This window comes from Ipomoea nil, unplaced genomic scaffold, assembly GCF_001879475.1.
Source record: "Ipomoea nil cultivar Tokyo-kokei standard unplaced genomic scaffold, Asagao_1.1 scaffold0176, whole genome shotgun sequence".
In the NCBI taxonomy this organism is placed as follows: Eukaryota; Viridiplantae; Streptophyta; class Magnoliopsida; order Solanales; family Convolvulaceae; genus Ipomoea; species Ipomoea nil.
In genome coordinates, this window is record NW_017616604.1 from 437,501 (window position 1) to 457,744 (window position 20,244).

A 20,244-nucleotide genomic window follows, 5' to 3' on the forward strand; every position below is an offset into this window, starting at 1 on the left:
ATTTCTGAAAATCATTTTCCGGGTTTTTGGTGTTTGGCTACATTGGAAAATGGCTGGTCAAAGGAAAATGAGGAGAAGTCAATGGAAAAGGAAGGCAATTTTCTGGAAAATGACTTCCCCTTTTTTTGGGGAAGTCATTTTCCATCTTCTAAACACACACACACAAACTCAGCAGCCTTCCTCCTTCAACAACACCATCCTTCAACAACATTCACTGGTTTCCCCAACTCTCTGGTTTCCGGCTGGAAACCAGAGAGAATCTCTCTCTGGTTTCCGCCGGAAACCAGAGAGGTTCTCTCTGGTTTCCGCCTTTCCGGCCGGAAGCCAGAGAAAACGACGAAAACCTCTCTGGTTTCCGTCTTTTTTTGTGTTTTTTTTTTTTAAATAAATAATATTATTTAATTTTATAAATAAATATTATTATTTATAATATTATTATAAATTTTATATATTTTAAACAAAATAATTAATTATATAAAATGTTTAATTATACAATTCTACATAGCCAAACACCGGAAAGGAAAATGACTTATTTTCCAAAAGTCATTTTCCAGAAGTCAATTTCCCCCTTTCCAAACGGACCCTTGATAAAATTTCGTCCTTTTGTTTTAAAAAAAAAAAAATTATTAAACGAACGAACACAGACGAGCTTGTTCGCGAACATTATTAAACAAACAGTTACTGAGAGTCAAACTTGTAATCTTGTGGTTACCAAGTAAAGTACATTAAGAATGATATTATCAACATAGAAATGGGAAAAGGTACAAATAGGTTATTTAACTATTTGGGAGATAGCAATTAAGCCACCGAATAAGCACCAAATTTATCCATAAACCTGGAGACAAAAAGTGCAATTAGCATTTTTAGCATGTTAACAATAGGTTGGATTGCCATGTGGTATAGTTTATTTTATATTTTATTATTTTTATTATCTACTAAGCATTTGACCCTCTTCTTCGATGTCATGTTTTGATTTTATTTCCTGACTTGTCGGGTACTGTATTTAAAAATAATTTTTTTTAATTTATTTTAATAATTTCAAATAAAATAATTATTTTCAAAAAATAAAATAATTATTTTAAAATTTAAATAAATAAATAAATAAATAAAACATCCTTGACAAAGACGAAGGGGACCCCTTCGTCTCCATGGTCGGTCCTTCATCTCCGTGGCTAGCCGGAGACGAAGGGGTACCCTTTCGTCTCCATGGTTGGTTGGCCGGAGACAAAGCGGTGGGGACCGCCTCGTTTCCGGCCAACCATGGAGACGGTCCCCTTCATCTCCATGACAGCCGGAGAAGAAGGGTCCCCTTCGTCTCCGGCCAGCCATGGATGTTTTTTTTTTTTTTTTAATTTCAAAATAATTATTTTATTTGAAATTATTAAAATAAAATTTAAAAAATTATTTTTTTAAACAAAAAAAAAAAAATACTGTTCCATTTTTAAATACAGTAACCGACACGTTAGGAAATAAAATTAGAAAAACATGACATCCAGGAAGAGGGTCAAATACTTAGTAGGATAATAATAATAATAACATATAAAATAAAATATACACATGGCATCGAAACATGTTGTTAACCTACTAAAAATGCTAATTGCTTTTTTTTTTTTTTTTTTTTTTTTATGGATGAATTTAAAACTTATTCAAATTCAGTGGGTTAATTGCTACCCAAAATAATTCAATAGTCTATTTATACCTTTTCTCTAAAATAATTAATAAAAATGTAGAATACAATACTTAATTAGGTATGGGTTATCTTGACCACAAATTTATGGGACAACCTAGAAACTACCTAGGAATCCCTTCCATTGATTTCATCGCATCTATTGATAAAAACAAAATAAGTTAATACAACCTCAAAAATGGGTGAAGTATCAATCTTATACTTAAAATCACGAATTCGATTAATATAATTTACTTCTCTATTGCATAGAATACCCCGTGTACGCTGCTACTCTATTGCATAGAATACCCCGTGTACGCTGCTACTCTATTGCATAGAATACCCCGTGTGCACGTACACGTACACTCGCAGATAGTGGCTTTGAATTTTCCACGTCACCCGTAAAGAAAAAATAAAAAATATAGGGTCAAGACAAATGCCCTAAGCCATTATAACATTTCCTGTATTTATATTGTTTGCTTCTTACAAGGTGGAAGTAACATTAGAAGAACAAGATACACAAGAGACAAAAAGATGAAACTAGAGAACACAAGATTATGGTTTTTGAGCAGAGAACATGATGAAGGATTCTTGGACTTTCTGGGAATAATTGACAAGGCCACAAGATGTGCACAAGTCTTCAATCTCCTCCTCAGTAAGGTAGCTGTAGCCTTGCAATGCCCTCTGCTTCCAAATTCAACTTGTATTATACACCAAGTAATTGTTGATCGAACATGATACACATCAGATATATTGCAAAACAACAGATTCTACAACAGGTCCGACAAAACTAAAAGGCCATGTGAGTCGAGAGAGGACACCGTGCATATAGTACACTCAGAAAACAAAGTGCGACCGACCCTAACAGTCAAATGATCATCGCCTAACAGAAAATGCCCAGTTGGGACAGAAAAGTTCTTAAAATTGACATTGGCATAAACCTTGCAGGAATACACTTAGGTTTCTTCAAGTATCCAACTAGCGATTACATATGGTTATGACACTGCATGATAGGAATAATGGTCGAATAGGCCATCGAACTGACACACGATAATGTAATTAGGCAACAGAACCTAAAAAACCTACAATTGAATCCCTAAACTAACTAATTTAATGCAATTCCTCCAATTTGCAGGTTTCTAACAGGTACCTCAAATTAAAATTATTATTTTTTAAAATAATTATTTAAAAAACAACAAAAACAACAAAACAAAAACAACAAGAAAAAAAAAAAACCAAAAAAACAGGACTTTGTCTCCGGCCATGGAGACAGAGTTTCTTCGTGGAGACGAAGAATGTGCGGGAGACGAAGTCCCTTTTTTTTTTTTTTTTTTAAATAATTCATTTAAAAAAAAAAAATTAAATTTGGGTTGACCTGTTAGAAACCTGCAAATTTGAGGAATTGCATGAAATTGGTTAGTTTAAAGATTCAATAGTAGGGTTTTTTTAGGTTCAGTGACCTAATTACATTATCATGTGCCGTTCGATGTCCTATATGATATGAGTTACTCTTTGCTGGAAGAAATGCTAGTTCATTATAATTTATAATAATCATCGAGTTTTCTTTGTCGTTGCTATTTCTAGATGCACGAAACTTAGCATTAGACAAATAAGGTGAAAGATGAGTGACTCACCTCTCTTAATGGCCTTAATATTGCAGGAGTAGATTGACGGAATCGAAGAAAAGTAGTTCCCACAAATACACCCCCACTACGCAAGATACGGTTGATTTCAGCAATCTGGCGCAAGTTCAGATGAAATAAAAACATCAAATTTCGTGAGGTCTTTTAACACAGTTAGATGTTGTAACTGATTCCTCATTTAACAATCCTATTTGAACTTTGTCGAAAAGCCATAAAAAAATTCAAGAACTTACTGCATTTGATGGTGATGGCCAACAATGCAACGCTGCACCAGCATGAACAGCATCAACTGATCCAGATGAGAAGGGTAATCGGGAAACATCTGCCCTCACAAGCGCAAGATTCCTGCAGATTTGGGTGAAGGAAAATTTCAGAAAATGTGACTTTTTTTCTCGTATAAACTTGCTGTAGCTGGAGTTACGTACGAGTTTAGAACACTTTCATCGTTCTTGATGAAGTCGTAACACTGGCGCAGCATATTTTCAGAAAAATCCAGTGCAATGACTCTTGAATAGTCGCCCGACTTTGCAAATTTCCGGGAGAACAATCCACTGCCACAGCTTACATCTACAAGAATACCGCCTTGAACTGCTTTAAAGTATTCCTGAGCCATTTGTAACTGCAGAGAACCCACGTGAATCAATTTAGAGAAATAATTGCATTTGTAGACATGACTGGGTTTTACATCTCTACAGCGAGCTCGAACACCAACCCTCCCCTGAAACAAAAGCTTTGGACACCACCAATACCCCTAACCGGGTGAACCCAAAGTGGACCGAACAGGTTCTGATACTATGTTATAATTTAAGATTGGACTAGGGTCACTCAACTGGGCTATAATGCACATGGCCAAACCACACTAAAAGATTGAATCCAATCAATTAGTTAGTCTAACTCATAGACTTATAAACCCATATGTCTCTCTTTTTTATAAATGTAGGACTCTTAACAGACTGAAATGGTTAAACCAGCAAAGAATTTACCAAGACCAGACGACAGACGTACAATCAAAGAACTTTTACCTCTTCATCGGGACCTGGAAAACCGCTTCGGTTAAAATTTTGACGCCAGCCTCTCTCATACAAGAAGGAAACAAGTGGACTCCTATAGAAGGCAAGGCCACCAGTCACTGGATATAATATCATTTAAAAAACCAAGAGTCTTAACAAAATTTCAGTTCTTTCAAATTTTTTGGCCAGTTATACTGGGAGGTGGGGATTTAAAAAACGTATTATTTTAGTTTAAATTCAGTGGTAGAGTGAAAGAACTCGTACTTAGAATTGTCCTTCATTTAATCAAAACATAATACGATAACAGAGAACATTTTTGTACCTGAATAGCTCAGTTCTAGCGGGTTTAAATTCATTGTACGCCTTTGTTCCAGCAGTAACAGTCAGATCGACATAGATATTTTTACTCGAATATGTCTTGTTACACTTCTTGCATTTGAATCCAGATCTATAGATTGCTGGTCTGTAGGAGTTAAGGATTTGAAGTCACACAACCACTCATGCATATATGCAAACATCATTATAATGCATTTCATCATGTCTGAACTTACAAATTAAAACCCGAAGGACCTTTTCTTATTAGCGGTTCATAACAAACTGGGCATGCAAACAATTCAACATCTGTACTTGTTTGAGCTTGAGTACTTAACTCCTGAATGAGCAATAATGAAACAGTTGCATATGATCAAGAACGCAACCAATGTTTCACTATACCACATAATTTGAGCCTTAAATTAATAAGCAATGGGGTGAGCATAATCATGAAACAACACATTACACTCTGAAGAGTTGAAAATTCAGAAAAAAATTACACCATTCAATTCACCTTAGGATCGATAAGAACTATCCACAACAAAACTCCAGAAGATCTAATAATGGGAAAATTGCATTTTTGACAGCTATACACATAATACAGGATTAATCCTTGAGTTATATGTGTGACCATTTTAACCCCTAAGTTATGCGCAAAGTGGCGATTTTAGTCCCTGAAATAGTCCGGGAAGACTAAAATCATCACTTCACACCTAACTTAGGGTTAAAGATGTTTATGCATATAACCAGCTTGGTTGGCGTGAGTGGCCGTGCACTCTCATCCTTAAGAGAGGTCGGGAGTTCGAACTCCCTGTCATATGGAAAAATCAATCTGGCCAACACTTTACCCCTTAATTGGGCCGGGCCGGTGTGAACGAGGATTAGTCTGGGTACTGTATGGGCTTAAAGATGCCTCCTAGTCCTACAGACTACAGCTACAGTTAGGGCTTGCTCAGAACACCTCATGGTTTGACAAGAATTAAAAAATGGTTATGCATATAAGTATATAACTCAAGTATTAAGTCTATACCACGGTTATAACTGAAGCACAAAAAATGTAATTTTCCCTCAAATAATTGAGTTTTTAAGGCATAAAGATCAGAACTTGGCTCATTCCAGCCTACCAACAACTTCAAAGCAAAGCTCAACACTCAATCACAATACAGTTAGGGCTTGCTCAGGACACCTCATGGTTTGACAAGAATTAAAAAATGGTTATGCATATAAGTATATAACTCAAGTATTAAGTCTATACCACGGTTATAACCGAAGCACAAAAAATGTAATTTTCCCTCAAATAATTGAGTTTTTAAGGCATAAAGATCAGAACTTGGCTCATTCCAGCCTACCCAACAACTTCAAAGCAAAGCTCAACACTCAATCACAATACAGTTAGGCACAAAATAAATTGATGCTCAATTACAATTGGGCAATCACAGTAACAAAAATACACCACAAAGATTAGCCAAACAGTTTGGTCCATGATCAAATGAAAATTCCATTCTCACAAAACAATCAGTCCCTAAATTCAAGATTTTTCTTCACCAATTACCTGAAATTCGAGATTTCTCTTCATATTTTCAAAGAAAAAAACTATGGGTAATATTAATCTCCACTCCCATGTTAACAAAAACCATAAAAAGACTTAACTTCACCCCACCAATTTCCCTATCCGCAAAGAAAGAAATTTACCGGTTCAACAGCAAGAGTGGAGCTTGCTCTGATTCTACTAGGAAGAACGACAGAGTGAGGACGATACTGGGATTTCCAAGAAACAGAAGGGCAATTCAGGAATAAAGAACTTCGATGGCTTATGCGAATGGAAGGCGAAGAAGCAGGAGCAGCAATAGCCATGGCAGTATATGACTATGTCCTATGAAGGGTTTCTTTCTCTTCTCTTTTGTTCCTACTGGTTTCTCTGTGACTGTGAGAGTATATAAACGCAATCAGACCTATGTATATCGGAGATTTCACCAGCGACAGAAGGAGAGGAGGAAAACTTTGGTGATTTTGTTTCATTTTTTGTTTTTTTTTTTTTTTATTTTGTGTGGATGAACTGAAGTTCTGGAATAGAGTTTCTTCTGTCGAAAGTTGATTCCTTTTTCATATGTTTCTGTGTTTCTGAGGATGTGCAGTTGCCACATACTTCACTACCTAATTTTTCAGGCCAGAAATCTTATATTTTAAAATATTTAGGGGATGTTTGGTTAATGGAAAATGTTTTTCCTTAAAGTGAAGGAAAATGTTGTTTTTTAGTGTTTGGTTCATGGAATTCATTTTTCAATGTAAAATGGATTCCTCAAATTTGAGGAATGGAAGATGGGAAGAAAAAGTGAATAGATTACCTACATTACCCTTGCTTTCTTTTTTAATTATATTACTTTTATTAATTTGTAGGGGCATATAGGTCTTTATACTCATTATTCCTTACAATTCCAAATCTAACCAAACAATAGAATTAGTATTCCGAAAACAATGAAATTCATTTTCTTAGTAATCGTTTTTCCATGGAATTCCAATTTCACTTCCCTCAAAATATTTTCCGCGAACCAAACGAGCCCTTAGTTTTTTTTTTGAAAGAAAAGTATGTTAGATAGTTACTATGCTATTGATCTTCTAGGTTTTTTTTTTTTTTTTTTTTTAGTCAGATTGATCTTTAAATTGATTAGTTATTTAATAACTTAAACTAATTTACTTTGTAATTTTTTGTTGGTTAAAATATAAGTTACATCGTAAGAATGTAAGATTTACTCAATACATATTATCGGATACATGTCTCCTTTGTTATTAAAAAAATAAAAATAAATAAAAAAAGATTTGAGTTAATTCAATTTTGAAAAAGAGGTCAAATGAGTTCAGATTGTGATTGTATGCGGTTGTCATCGTGTTTAAAAATAAAAAATCATGATTGTTCAGATTTATACATTAACTTCGAGTGTTTGAGGTTCAAATTTGAACAATCAGTCATGGTTATAAGTAGATTTTAGTTCAAAGATCCAATTCGAATCATTGGTCTCAAAGTCTAGAATGGTCTCAAAGTCTAAAACGATTTTAAATTTTTCGGTTGTGAACTTAGGAAAGACTAGGATCAACCAAGTAGGGATGGACTCTAGTTTAGATATGAATCAATCAGCTTGGACTATAAAATACTTAATCTATATAGATTTTTTGTTAAAGTCATATTTTCTTGATCAATCAGCTTTGAACTGCACATAGAGACTAATTTACGAAAAAAGAAAACACTCATATCTATAGATAATTTTTAAACTATTAAATAACATATTTTATTCTTAAAAAAAATTATATATGAACTCTCATTGAATAAAACTTCCTCCATGTGTCGTGCTTTTATTGATAGAAGAAAAAGAAAAGTAATAAGACCTGTGGAGCACTTTTTTTTTCTAAATGAATTAGAACACGCCATATAAGCATAGAGAAAAACTGAATAAAAATTGATTATTTTATTTGAAAAGGCACAATTTTCCTCCCTACACACTTCTACCTAGTACCTATCTCATCTGTTATGCTTCCTTAGTTTGACCAAAACATTTTAATTCCCTTTGTTTCTTTCTTCATGTAATCTGTAACAACTAACAAACATGTGGGCTCTTCCCAGTTCCCATCATTACTAAAGACAATAAAATTGCAAGATTTCAGCATAAATATTACATTAAGTATCAATGTAAACATGCTTTGCTTTCACTCCTTCCTGGCTGAAACCTTAGCTTGTTTCTTTCAGGTTCCCAATCTTCTGTAAACACAAACATTCTGTCAGTGTTTACAAGCTGCTGATGCATTTGTTTTTTGTTTTCTTTACACTAAAACAGCTGGCTGCAAGAAGACAAGAATGAACAATAAATAATTCAGACATGTGTTAGTGGATCCAACAAGATAATCTATAAAAAGATCTCAGGACAATGGAAGAAATATTTTAGTAATTCCAAGTAAGCTAAGTACTCCGTAACAAGTAGTACTTCATTGACCCAATGCCAGGTGCTTTCATACACTAACAACCCATGGTTTCTGATCTGTTTATGTGAGAATCAAAAGATATAAATTTCAGCTCTTCTACACCTCAAGAACTAAGAAATCTGTTTCTCAGTTTCTGATATGCCTATGTAAGAATCATCAGCCGATTCTTGATCTGGTGATAAAATGAGGGTGTTGATGTTTACCAGGACTATTACATTGGTCCTACTTTTCTCAAATTTATTCAGAATAAATGTGATGAATGCACTGGGCCAGTGTCTTCTAGACCAGAAGGCTTCGCTTCTCCAGATACGAAGTAATCTTACTTTTGATCCTTCGGCCTCGACAAAACTGGTGCAGTGGGATGAAAGGGATGACTGCTGCAAGTGGCCTGGTGTGGGGTGCAATGGTGCGGGATATATTACGAGCCTGGACCTCAGCAACGAGCCAATCACCGGGGGATTCGATGTGTCTCTCTTGCTGAAACTAGGATTGGTTTCGGTTATTAAGCTTGATAGGATCGATTTCTCTGTTCCATTTCCAGACTTCTTCTCATATTTCACCAATCTGACTGTTTTGAGCCTTGTAAGTTGCAACTTCAGTGGAACAGTTGATCAGAAAGTATTCCAGGTACCAACGCTGCAAACCATTGACTTAAGTTACAATGAAATGGTTGGGGGGTCTTTGCCAGACTTCCCAGAAAATGGATCTCTTCAGAGTTTGTCACTTTATAGTACAAAGTTTTCTGGGAATTTACCTGAGTCCATTGGAAACCTCAGAATGTTGTCTCATATTGACCTTTCAGATTGCAATTTTAGTGGATCAATCCCTGCTTCTATTGGAAAGCTTACCAATCTTGTTCATGTGAGTTTGTCTAGGAATCAGTTTAGTGGTTCAATTCCATCTTTTAACCTGTCCAAAAACCTCACTGTTATAGACCTTTCTAGTAACAAATTTACTGGTGAAATCCCATCATTTAAGCTGTCCAAGAACCTCACTCTTGTAAACCTTTCTAGTAACAAATTTTCAGGTGAAATTCCTTCCTCTCACTGGGATGGCCTTGACAATCTTGAATTTCTATACTTGAATAACAATTCATTTTCCGGGCTGATCCCAGCTTCACTGTTTTCCCTGCCATCACTTCAGTTCTTATATCTTTCCATAAACAATTTTTCTGGCCGAATAATTGATTTGGAGAATGTGACTTCTCCACTGACAGATCTTGATTTGGGTAGCAACAACTTGGAAGGGCCGATACCCTCATTCTTCTTTCAACTTCAGAACCTTTCATCGCTCTCAATTTCTTCGAACAAATTCAGTGGTACTGTACAGCTAACCAAATTTAAAAACCTTGAGAATACTTACTCTCTTGACTTGTCCTATAACAACTTGGCAATTGAGACAAACATAAGTGAAGCAGAACTTCCCTTCTTCCCTCAGTTCCAAAGCTTATCATTAGCCTCTTGCAATCTGCAGCAAATTCCTCATTTTCTGAAAAACCAATCTAGACTGGCAATGCTAGACCTCTCCAGCAACGCTATAAGCGGAGAAATTCCTAACTGGATATGGGGAGTCAATGATGGGTATGTCCGATATCTCAACTTTTCTCACAATCATCTAACACACATCCAAGAGCCAATGGAATACGGTCGCCATGATTACCTTGATCTACATTCCAATCTGCTAAGCGGAAAGGTTCCACCATTGCCACGAGCAGCAGTGCATTTGGACCTCTCAAACAACAACTTCTCCACAATGCCTCCTGACATTGGTGATCAGCTCCCAAATGTTCGCTTCTTTTCCATTGCCAACAATAGAGTCAGTGGAAGAATCCCGCCTTCATGGTGCCATGCAGCCCTTCTCGAAGTGTTCGACTTGTCCAACAACTCTCTGCAAGGCACAATGCCATCATGTCTGGCTCAAAATAACAGCAACCTTGGTGTAATCAATCTTAAAGGAAACCATTTAAGCGGCGAGATACCACAAGTGTTTCTGCAAAGCTGTTCTTTGGAGACATTGGATCTCAGCCAGAATTTCTTGGAAGGGCGGCTTCCTCCATCCTTGGTGAACTGCACAAAGCTTAAGGTCTTAAATCTTGGAAACAATGGAATAAGTGATACCTTTCCTTGTTGGCTTGATCAATTGTCGAATTTGCACATACTTGTACTAAGCTCCAATCAATTTCATGGGAGCATTTCTTGCCCTGGACTTGGTGTAAACAGCAGCTGGCCAAGCTTGAAGGTCATTGACTTAGCCTCCAATAGTTTCAGTGGAATCCTACCACCCAATTTGTTCTTGGAACTAAAAGCAATTATGGTTGACAGGGATGAAGCAAAGTTAGAGGTTGACTACTTGCACTTCACTTCAGCAGCGTGGAAGGTTTACTATCAAGACTCAGTCTCGCTTTCTCTGAAAGGAAATCCAAACTACAAAATAGATAAAATTCTTACTTTCTTCACTTGTATCGATTTTTCAAATAACCAATTCCAAGGGAGCATACCAGAGACCATTGGAGAGCTTAAACTGCTTCGTCTCCTTAACATCTCTCAAAATGCCCTGACAGGCAATATTCCTCCATCTCTTGGACACTTGAAAGATTTGGAAGCACTGGACCTGTCCTTCAACAGCCTCACGGGAAATATCCCGGACCAGCTTGTAGGCCTAACCTTCTTGTCCTTCTTGAACTTATCTTACAACCATCTCGTTGGAAGGATTCCACAAGGCAACCAGTTTAAAACCTTCGAGGAAAGCTCGTTCGTGAAAAACAAGGGGCTATGTGGATTCCCACTTCATGTGTCTTGTAGTGGCAATAATAAAGAACCAGCATCTCCACTGCCAGAACTAGAGGAGGAAGAATCATCTTACCATGCTGAGATCTACACTGGCATTGTCTTAGGATTTGTTGGGGGTCTAGGAGGAATCTTTGTGCCACTTTTGCTGTCCAGCAAATGCAGATCATATTATAACAAGAAGATGGATGAAGTTCTTTCAAAGGTGTTCTTTCAGGGGAGAAGAAAGAAGTATGGTTAACAAAAGAGCAGGGCTTATATTCTTCTTGTCATCTTGGTGGCTTCACCCAAGTAACTTTGCTTTTATGTATTGAGTGTGATTTATCAACTGAGTTGTCTGTAAGCTAGGTATCTGGTTTGGTGCTTGTTATGGAATATATATAATGGCCCTGTTTGGTAAAATGGCTGTTAATTAGAGGGTATAAATAGTTGATAACATTAGCTGATTGTAGAAAAGTGTTTGGTAAATTAGCTGTTAGCTGTTTGGTATAATTTCTTTTCTAAAAAAGCTAATTGAAAAAGTTACTTGGGGTAGCTTTTTCAATTTTAGCCTTTTGAAGTTGCAAAAAGCTAATTAATCAAACATTTATATTGATATTTTAACTAAATCAAACAATTAATAGTGGTCAAATAAGCCAAAATTGGCCTATAGGCCAACTTTTTACCAAACAGGGCCAATATATGGAATCTCTATAGATTATGCAGTCTTAGGGATTTAGGTAGGTATGCATATGGAAACTTGTTTCTTTTTTCGAAATCTTCTAGCGTGTATTTATAGGGCTTTGTATTATCTTTTCTATACGACAACATATTCAGAAATCTTCTCTTTACTTTTGTAACATGGTATAAGAGCCTTTAGGATAATTTTCTGTTGTCACGTTCTGACTAGTGCGTGAGCCTTTAAGCATCGAGAAGCCCTAAGAAAGGTTTGGAATAATTGTGTTGGTAAAGAGACCCTGGATAATTAAACAATAAAAGTATCCAAAATACATACCTGATAACCATACATATCCATAGCATTTATGCGAGCACCCACTTGGAGTAAAATCTCTGCAACTGGGATTGCACCTTCAACTGCAGTCCAGTGTAATGCTGTTTGTCCTGTATGATCTGCAGCATTAACATCTCCACCATGCTGCCAATGATATCATCATATTATTTCTGTAAAAATGATATCACCATACAAAAATAAAAATATTAGCCAAAGAGCAGCATGTTTAGGCTGAATCCTAACTGGACAAATTAAAAAACAGTACCACAATGGCAAAGAAATTCAAGAAAAGAAAAAGATTTTTTTTTTTTTAAAAAAAAAAAAAAAAAAAAAAAAGGAAAGGAAACCTTGCAGCATATAACCCTCATCTCAACTCTCAAGGTTGAATGGATACACTGAACCTATATTTCTAAACTGTACGAATATCACAGCCTCCACATTGGTACATGAGCAAATAATGTCCAATTTCAACTAGTTCCTGCCTGTAATTCCTGATGCATTTTATTAAAAACTTTACAAATAAAGTAGAAATTTAACAAAGGTGCACATATATAATTCAGATTCTGGCAATTTTCTTTAGTTCAATAAATTAAACAAAAAATAATAATAATTTACAGCTCAAACGCTTCCAGAAGAGAAGAAGCTAGCTTAGGAAAAACAATAATGCAGGTTGAGGGAACGAATTGAAGAACGAAGATGCTAATATGATGGAATTGTACGTTGCAAATTAAACTATAGAATTTAGTGTTTAAAACACCTCAATGATGTACTGAGCCGCCGCAGTGCGATTGTTGAGAGCAGACAAGTGGCCATCAGGGTCGGAGATTGAGTAACCCTCGCTCTCTACCAATCTCTGAAGCTTCTCCTTGTCTCCATACGCCGCCGACGTATAGACATCGTTGCTCAAACTCGATCTCATCCTCCACCACCGCTATCTCCGAGGCCATCAACACCGTTCCAAACTCCAAATTCCAAACTAATTTCAAGTCAATGATTAATGCAGTTAGCCAGCCGATCATAAAACCCAAGTTGAGCCATTCCATTTTATCAGATTATTATAACATTCTTTTTTTTGTATTGAAAATTGATGGCAATTTATATCCTACATCACGGCGCGCGTTGCAATATGCGCCCAGATGCAAAATGACGTCGTTTTAATTTATTTTTTCTTTGAAATTTCCCGTCCCAGTGAATGGCAGTAGTTTTTTCTTAAAAAAAAAAAAAAACCGTTGTTCAAGAATATACATAATGTTATACTAGAATACACATAATTGTATACATGAATGTACATAATTATATAACAAAATATACGTACTCTTTTTAAAAGATAATACACATAATCTAACATAATACATAATAAACATAAACTTTTAACATAATACACATCAACTATTAACATAATACACACAAATTTTCTGATTCGGATGTACATAATTGTATAAAAAGAATTTCCATAATTGTATAAAAAATGTACATAACTGTATGAACCAATACACATAACTGTATGAACAAATACACATAACTGTGTGAACAAATACACATAATCCCAGCAACTTTCTACCGCGCCTCCCAAAACAACGTCGTTTGGGAGGCGCGGCCTGGTGTAGGGTATAACGATTGTTTATAAATTTATACTTACAAGTCATTACTATATTTTATTAAAATAACATACCCAAAAATACGCCTTTTTTGTTTTATTTATAAAATATTACAATCATTTTTTTACTACAATCAGTTTTATTTAAAATAGTATATATTTATATTTTTAATAATATATCTTAAAAATCGACATTCTTTTCTTTCGTAAGTATATTTTGTTTTTGATAAATTAATTTTATATTAATGATAAAAGATATCAAGAATGAAATACTCTCATTTTCTACTTCTAACTTTTATTTCACATATAAAATTTGAATATTATAACTTTTACTGGAATTCATGTGAAGAAAATAACATATTAACGTCTACCACATCTACAAATAAATTTAAAGGAGTAAAATTTGTGAGTATATATTTATATTTTTAATAATATATCTTAAAAATCAACATTCTTTTCTTTCGTAAGTATATTTTGTTTTTGATAAATTAATTTTATATTAATGATAAAAGATATCAAGAATGAAATACTCTCATTTTCTACTTCTAACTTTTATTTCACATATAAAATTTGAATATTATAACTTTTACTGGAATTCATGTGAAGAAAATAACATATTAACGTCTACCACATCTACAAATAAATTTAAAGGAGTAAAATTTGTGAGTATATATTTATATTTTTAATAATATATCTTAAAAATCAACATTCTTTTCTTTCGTAAGTATATTTTGTTTTTGATAAATTAATTTTATATTAATGATAAAAGATATCAAGAATGAAATACTCTCATTTTCTACTTCTAACTTTTATTTCACATATAAAATTTGAATATTATAACTTTTACTGGAATTCATGTGAAGAAAATAACATATTAACGTCTACCACATCTACAAATAAATTTAAAGGAGTAAAATTTGTGAATACATATAGTACAACTCATCGAGAACTATTTTACACAATATTGCATAATGAGGAGACGTGTTTTTGTGCGTGCAAAGATTGTGAAAGCAAGCGTATATCATGTCTACACATATGAATTTCTTTGCATTTGAAAAAGTTAAAAGGAAAAATTGTAATGTATGCTTCTTATACATAAGTCAATTATTATCGTCACCCTTAAATTATTAATAATGTAAATATTATTTTTCAATTTTTAAAAAAGGACATATATTAACTCCTTTTCTAATAGGAAGAAGGAGAAACATTTTTGTTGGCGGAAGGAGAACAAACGAAGAAATAAAATGAAAGGAAAAAAAAATGTGGTCTTCGAACAAGTGAAACGACGAGTAACCACATTTAAACCACTAATAATTTAAGGAATGGGTAATATATGTCACGTTTTAAAAATTGAGTGACAACATTTATATAACTAATAATTCAAAAATGACATTGATAATTGACACATTTTTTAGAGGTATAAATAACAATTTTTCTAAAATTAAATGGATAGTTTTTTTTAATGAGTATAGAAACCTGTCTAGAAAATATGCACAATATGACTTGATTTTATGTAATAATCTATAAATCATACAAAAGATATAAATCACACTATAAATATTACTAGTATTTGTCCGGTGCAATGCACAGAAAATATGTTATAAAAATATACCATATATGAGGTTTATTTATATATATAATTTTTGTCATTTAATAATTATTATGTGTGAATTCCTATGATAAAATTATGAACATAAATATATTTACAATTAAAATAATATTTAAGGTGGGTGATTACTACAAATCTTAAACTATATTAAAAATTTACTACATAGTATTTAATATTACAAATTTTTAAAAACTTAGTAAACTACAATAGTAATTGAATTACAATTTTAGAGTCACCACGGATCAAAATTTTTAGACCTTTGAGATTTCTAACTCTAGATGTAGCAACATATAATTGACCTTTAAAGACCAAACAATCACAATCTTAGTTCAAACATTGATTTTTTCTTCCAAATACTATCGAATTAAGTGTGTAATCAATAAAAGATGAGAACTAATAATTCGAGAATATAATCTTAATGTTACTAAGCCTACTTCACGTCAATTAAGTTGGAGAGTGTTGTTGGATAGTATCCGATGAATCCACGAATAACGCATCTTTGTCTCCGTAGTCCTCGATATGCACATCAACAATCTTAAATATTAGGCCGCCTAGTTATGCTATATATTAATTTCAAACTTATAGACTTTGGGGTTGCACGTGTGGTGTGCATGCATGCTTCTTAAAGCCATATGGTCTTGTAGAAATTAAATGTTATTAATACCAACATTTAACTATTAATATCAATATTTAATTTTCACAAGACCATATGGCTTTATTATAATTAAGATTTGTTACATACTCATGAATCATTAATAACACATACGCTTGCTATAAGAAATTGATAACAAAAATAAACATGCAAAAGCTAGCATCATAGAACAATCACTATGACCAACTACTATATATACAACTTAAATTGGAAACATATATGCATGCAGGCTTGAATTGATGAGCATAGGAATGTTTAACATAACATTAACTAAAGACGAAAGATAATCATATAAGAATACAGAGAGAGTCCTAGTCTAACACAACCAATACAATCCTAATACTCTCCCTCAAGCACAAGATTGGCTAGCCAAAACATTGAGCTTTCCACGAAAAAAAAAAAAAAAAAAAAAAAACTAAAACGTAAAGACGAAAGAGGCTTCGTAAATATATCAGTTAACTGGTCTTTAGTCGAAATAAAATGAACCTGGAACTCCTTCTTGGACACCTTGTCACGAACGAAATGGTAATCAATCTCAACATGCTTCGTTTGGGCATGAAAAACCGGATTGACACATAAATAAGTGGCACCCAAGTTGTCACACCATAACTTGGGCGATGTAGTAGGAGGTAAGCCAATATCTTTCAGCAACGAAACAAGCCAAGTAACCTCTACAGACACGTCAACTAACGCCTTATACTCAGCTTCAGACTTCAATAGACGAACGAGCCACAGTTCGTTGCTTCTGACACACCCAAGAAACAAAATTATTACCCAAAAAGACTGCAAAACCACTCGTAGACTTCTAATCATCCGGATTACCAGCCCAATCCGAATCAGAAAAAGCGTGAATGTCAACAGACACAGATTTACAGACACGAAGACCAAAATGTAAAGTACCGTTAACATACCGCAAAACATGCTTGAGCGCAGCCCAATCTGCCGCGGTGGGTGCATGCATATGCTGACATGAACAATTAACAACATAAGAGAAGTCTGGACGAGTCACCGTAAGATACTGAAGAGCACCCGCCAGACTCCGAAAATAAGTAGGATCAGCATAAGGAATCGGATGATCATCAACAGGTTTAGCAAGCGACACTGGAGTAGACACAGGCTTGCAATCAACCATACCAGCCTGCTTGAGAATATCCTTCATGTACCGCTACTGAGACAAGAGCATGCCATCAGACAGAGGCACCGTCTCTATCCCAAGAAAGAACGACGGTGCACCATGTCACGCACCTTAAACTCCAAAGCCAACTTATCAACAAGACCAATAACACGGGTCAAATCAGACCCCATGACCAGAATGTCATCCACATAAACTAAGAAATAAAGCTAAACAATGTCACGAGAGTAAATAAACATAGACACATCGGTCTTAGAGGGAGTAAAACTAACCAAAACCAGAAAATTGTTGACGTGTGTAATTTAGCGGTGGATGGAAAGAAGGTTGGGAATGAAGACTTCCGGGATGTCGTTCTCAAAGGATGGACAATTGGAATTGACTATTGTGTTGTCAAGCTCAAGCATACATTTGTATAAGGAAGCTAGATGAATGCATGGTACAAGGAGGCAAGGAATACAACAAGGAAAATGTGCAAGGAAACAAAACAAACTATACAAATAAGGATGGAGTGAATTGGAATTCCTATCCCTTGTGTGTGTGTGAAGTGAATCAACCTAGGAGTGCAACTAGTGGTGAAGGAGTCTATGTGAGATGACTTCCAATACCGTTCACCTCTAGGTCTACTAGGCATTTCCTTGGTATGGAGCACCTTTAAGTGACCATGGTCCTAAGGAGCATTTCAACAAACACATTGTCTACATCTCATTCCCATCTCCTGCCTGTCGGATCTTTAGAGTTGAGAAATGCAAGAAGGATGAGCTTAGGATCAAGCTACAATCTCTTGTTAGCTTAATCCTCCTCAAACCTACATGTATGTGGTACACTCACATACAATAAGTCCATACAAGGTCCTCTTACAACAAGACATTCATCACATAATCACAAGTACCTAGATCAATTACACATTCAACACAATGAAGTAGGATCCAATTCACAAAAGGGATTCTAGCCAAGCATTTGATCTAAGATTGAATCACAAAAGTAATTGAGCAATCAATGTAGGAAATTAGAAGAATTAAATGCAAATGAAGTTACCTACTCAATAGCAATTGCAATCCAACATCAATGAAGAAGACAATCCAAGCTTACAAGAGAAGTTGTCAATTCCTCCTACAATACTTGAAATCTCCTTGCTAGGAATTGGAGAATTGAAGATATGGCTTGATCAAGAAGTGTATCTAACCTAGAGAGAGAAAGATCTCTCAAATTCTAAGTGGAAAAGTCAGAAAAATGAAAGAATATCCAAGAAATCCCGCCACAAGCTATTTAAATAGCTGTAATTTTCGCTCAGGACCCACTAATTTTTCCATACACGTGGGCGGATTCGTGGAACTTTCTATTCCCTATCCACTCACGGTCCCACGCGCGTGGGGCTATGCGTGGATGGGAATCTGCCATTTTTGTCTTTATCAAAGTTGTAGCTCTTGAAGTTTCTGTTCCAATGCCACTTGAATTACCTCATTTGGACACTCCTAGCTCAAGATATGATCAATCTACCGAACTGTCGCTAGAATGCCCTTCTTTACGCTCAAAACCTTCAAAACACTAAAGTGCACAAGTTTATGGGCATATGCAACTCATTAGCCCATTTTATAGAATTTGCATCATAAATCATTCACAAATGACTTTAATTAAGCATAATACAACCCCTTAATGACCCCTAAAATGTGGTATCTATAGCATTTATCAATTGTGTAGTCGCGTGAACCAAGCACGAGGAGCCTGCTTAAGCCCATAAAGTGACCGCTGAAGCAAACGCACATGACCAGGCAAAGGCTTGTCCTCATAGCCAGGCAGCTGTCACATATAAACAGTTTTAGTCAGGTGGCCATTCAAGAAGGCATTATGAATGTCCAACTGACGAATCGCCCAACTGCATGAAACAACCAAAGATAACAAAAGACATACCGTCGTCGGCTTAACCACTGAACTGAAAGTCTCAAAGAAATCCCGCCCCGCAACTTGATTAAAACCTTTCGCCACCAGACGAGCTTTATGCCGCTCAACCGAACCATCCACATTCCTCTTAGTTCGAAACGCCCACTTGCAGCCCACAACATTCATTCCAGGAGTATATGGAACCAACCGCCACGTACTATTCTAAAGCAAAGCATTAAACTCCAAATCCATGGCCTCACGCCACTCAGAATGTTTCACGGCTTGAGAGTAACAAGTCGGCTCAGTAGTACTAGTAGCAGCAACCAACGCAACATGCTCATGCGAACCCATACTTCGTGTAGCCATAACATGAGACCGAGGTTGCTGAGCTTTGGCGAAACGCCGCACACGGCCACCATGGGGATGCTGCACACTAACCGTGTGCTCACTGGAGACCGAAGCCGGCACGGAAGGCGCAAGCTAGTCACACTGAGCGGGCTGATCCGGCGCGGAAGAGACATGCTGGTCATTGGACGCCTCGGCCGGACTGCCCAACGTGTCTCGCATTATCGATACAGGCACAACACCCCACGAGACTGCTTGCGATGGAACAACGTACGAAGCAACAGAATAAGCAAAAGGAAAAATGGTTTCATCGAACCGCACATGGCGACAGATGTTAGTGTTAGTGTCCAAACAACGATAGCCATGAAAGGAATCAGGTTACCCTAAAAAGACACATAGAGAATACCGAAATTACAACTTGTTACGATTATAAGGACGTAATAGAGGAAAACACAAACACCCAAACGCGCGCAAGAAAGAATACGACATAGGAGAACGATGCAAACGAAAACGAGGAGACTCATCAGACAAGACACGAGTAAGCATTTTATTTATTAGGTAAACAATGGTTTCAAAACGTAGTCCCAAAAACGAGAGGGAACAGACGCTTGTGCCATTAAAGCTAACACCGTCTCAACAACATGCCAATGC

At 35.6% G+C, this 20,244-nt stretch overlaps 2 protein-coding genes across 4 annotated transcripts; both read right to left on the bottom strand.

The window, feature by feature from the left end:
• Positions 1-2,068: 2,068 nt before the first annotated feature.
• On the bottom strand, positions 2,069-6,758 carry LOC109176578 (uncharacterized methyltransferase At2g41040, chloroplastic). Of its 2 annotated transcripts, none has more exons than XM_019326038.1 (8): positions 6,324-6,757; positions 4,871-4,971; positions 4,642-4,782; positions 4,332-4,413; positions 3,735-3,928; positions 3,543-3,654; positions 3,301-3,405; positions 2,069-2,350 (listed from the first exon to the last, which is right to left on the bottom strand). In XM_019326038.1, the coding sequence occupies exons 1-8, from the start codon at positions 6,483-6,485 to the stop codon at positions 2,222-2,224; spliced, it is 1,026 nt and encodes a 341-aa protein (XP_019181583.1). In that variant the 5' UTR covers positions 6,486-6,757; the 3' UTR covers positions 2,069-2,221. The 2 variants fall into 2 exon arrangements, with proteins under 2 accessions (XP_019181583.1, XP_019181589.1); XM_019326044.1 differs by having other exon boundaries at positions 2,242-2,644; positions 6,324-6,758.
• A 1,627-nt stretch (positions 6,759-8,385) lies between these two features.
• LOC109176590 (protein S-acyltransferase 24-like) lies at positions 8,386-13,395 on the bottom strand. Of its 2 annotated transcripts, XM_019326051.1 has the most exons (3): positions 13,138-13,395; positions 12,384-12,524; positions 8,386-8,462 (listed from the first exon to the last, which is right to left on the bottom strand). In XM_019326051.1, the coding sequence occupies exons 1-3, from the start codon at positions 13,297-13,299 to the stop codon at positions 8,445-8,447; spliced, it is 321 nt and encodes a 106-aa protein (XP_019181596.1). In that variant the 5' UTR covers positions 13,300-13,395; the 3' UTR covers positions 8,386-8,444. The 2 variants fall into 2 exon arrangements, with proteins under 2 accessions (XP_019181596.1, XP_019181594.1); XM_019326049.1 differs by lacking the exon at positions 8,386-8,462 and having other exon boundaries at positions 12,337-12,524.
• Between the last annotated feature and the right edge of the window lie 6,849 nt (positions 13,396-20,244).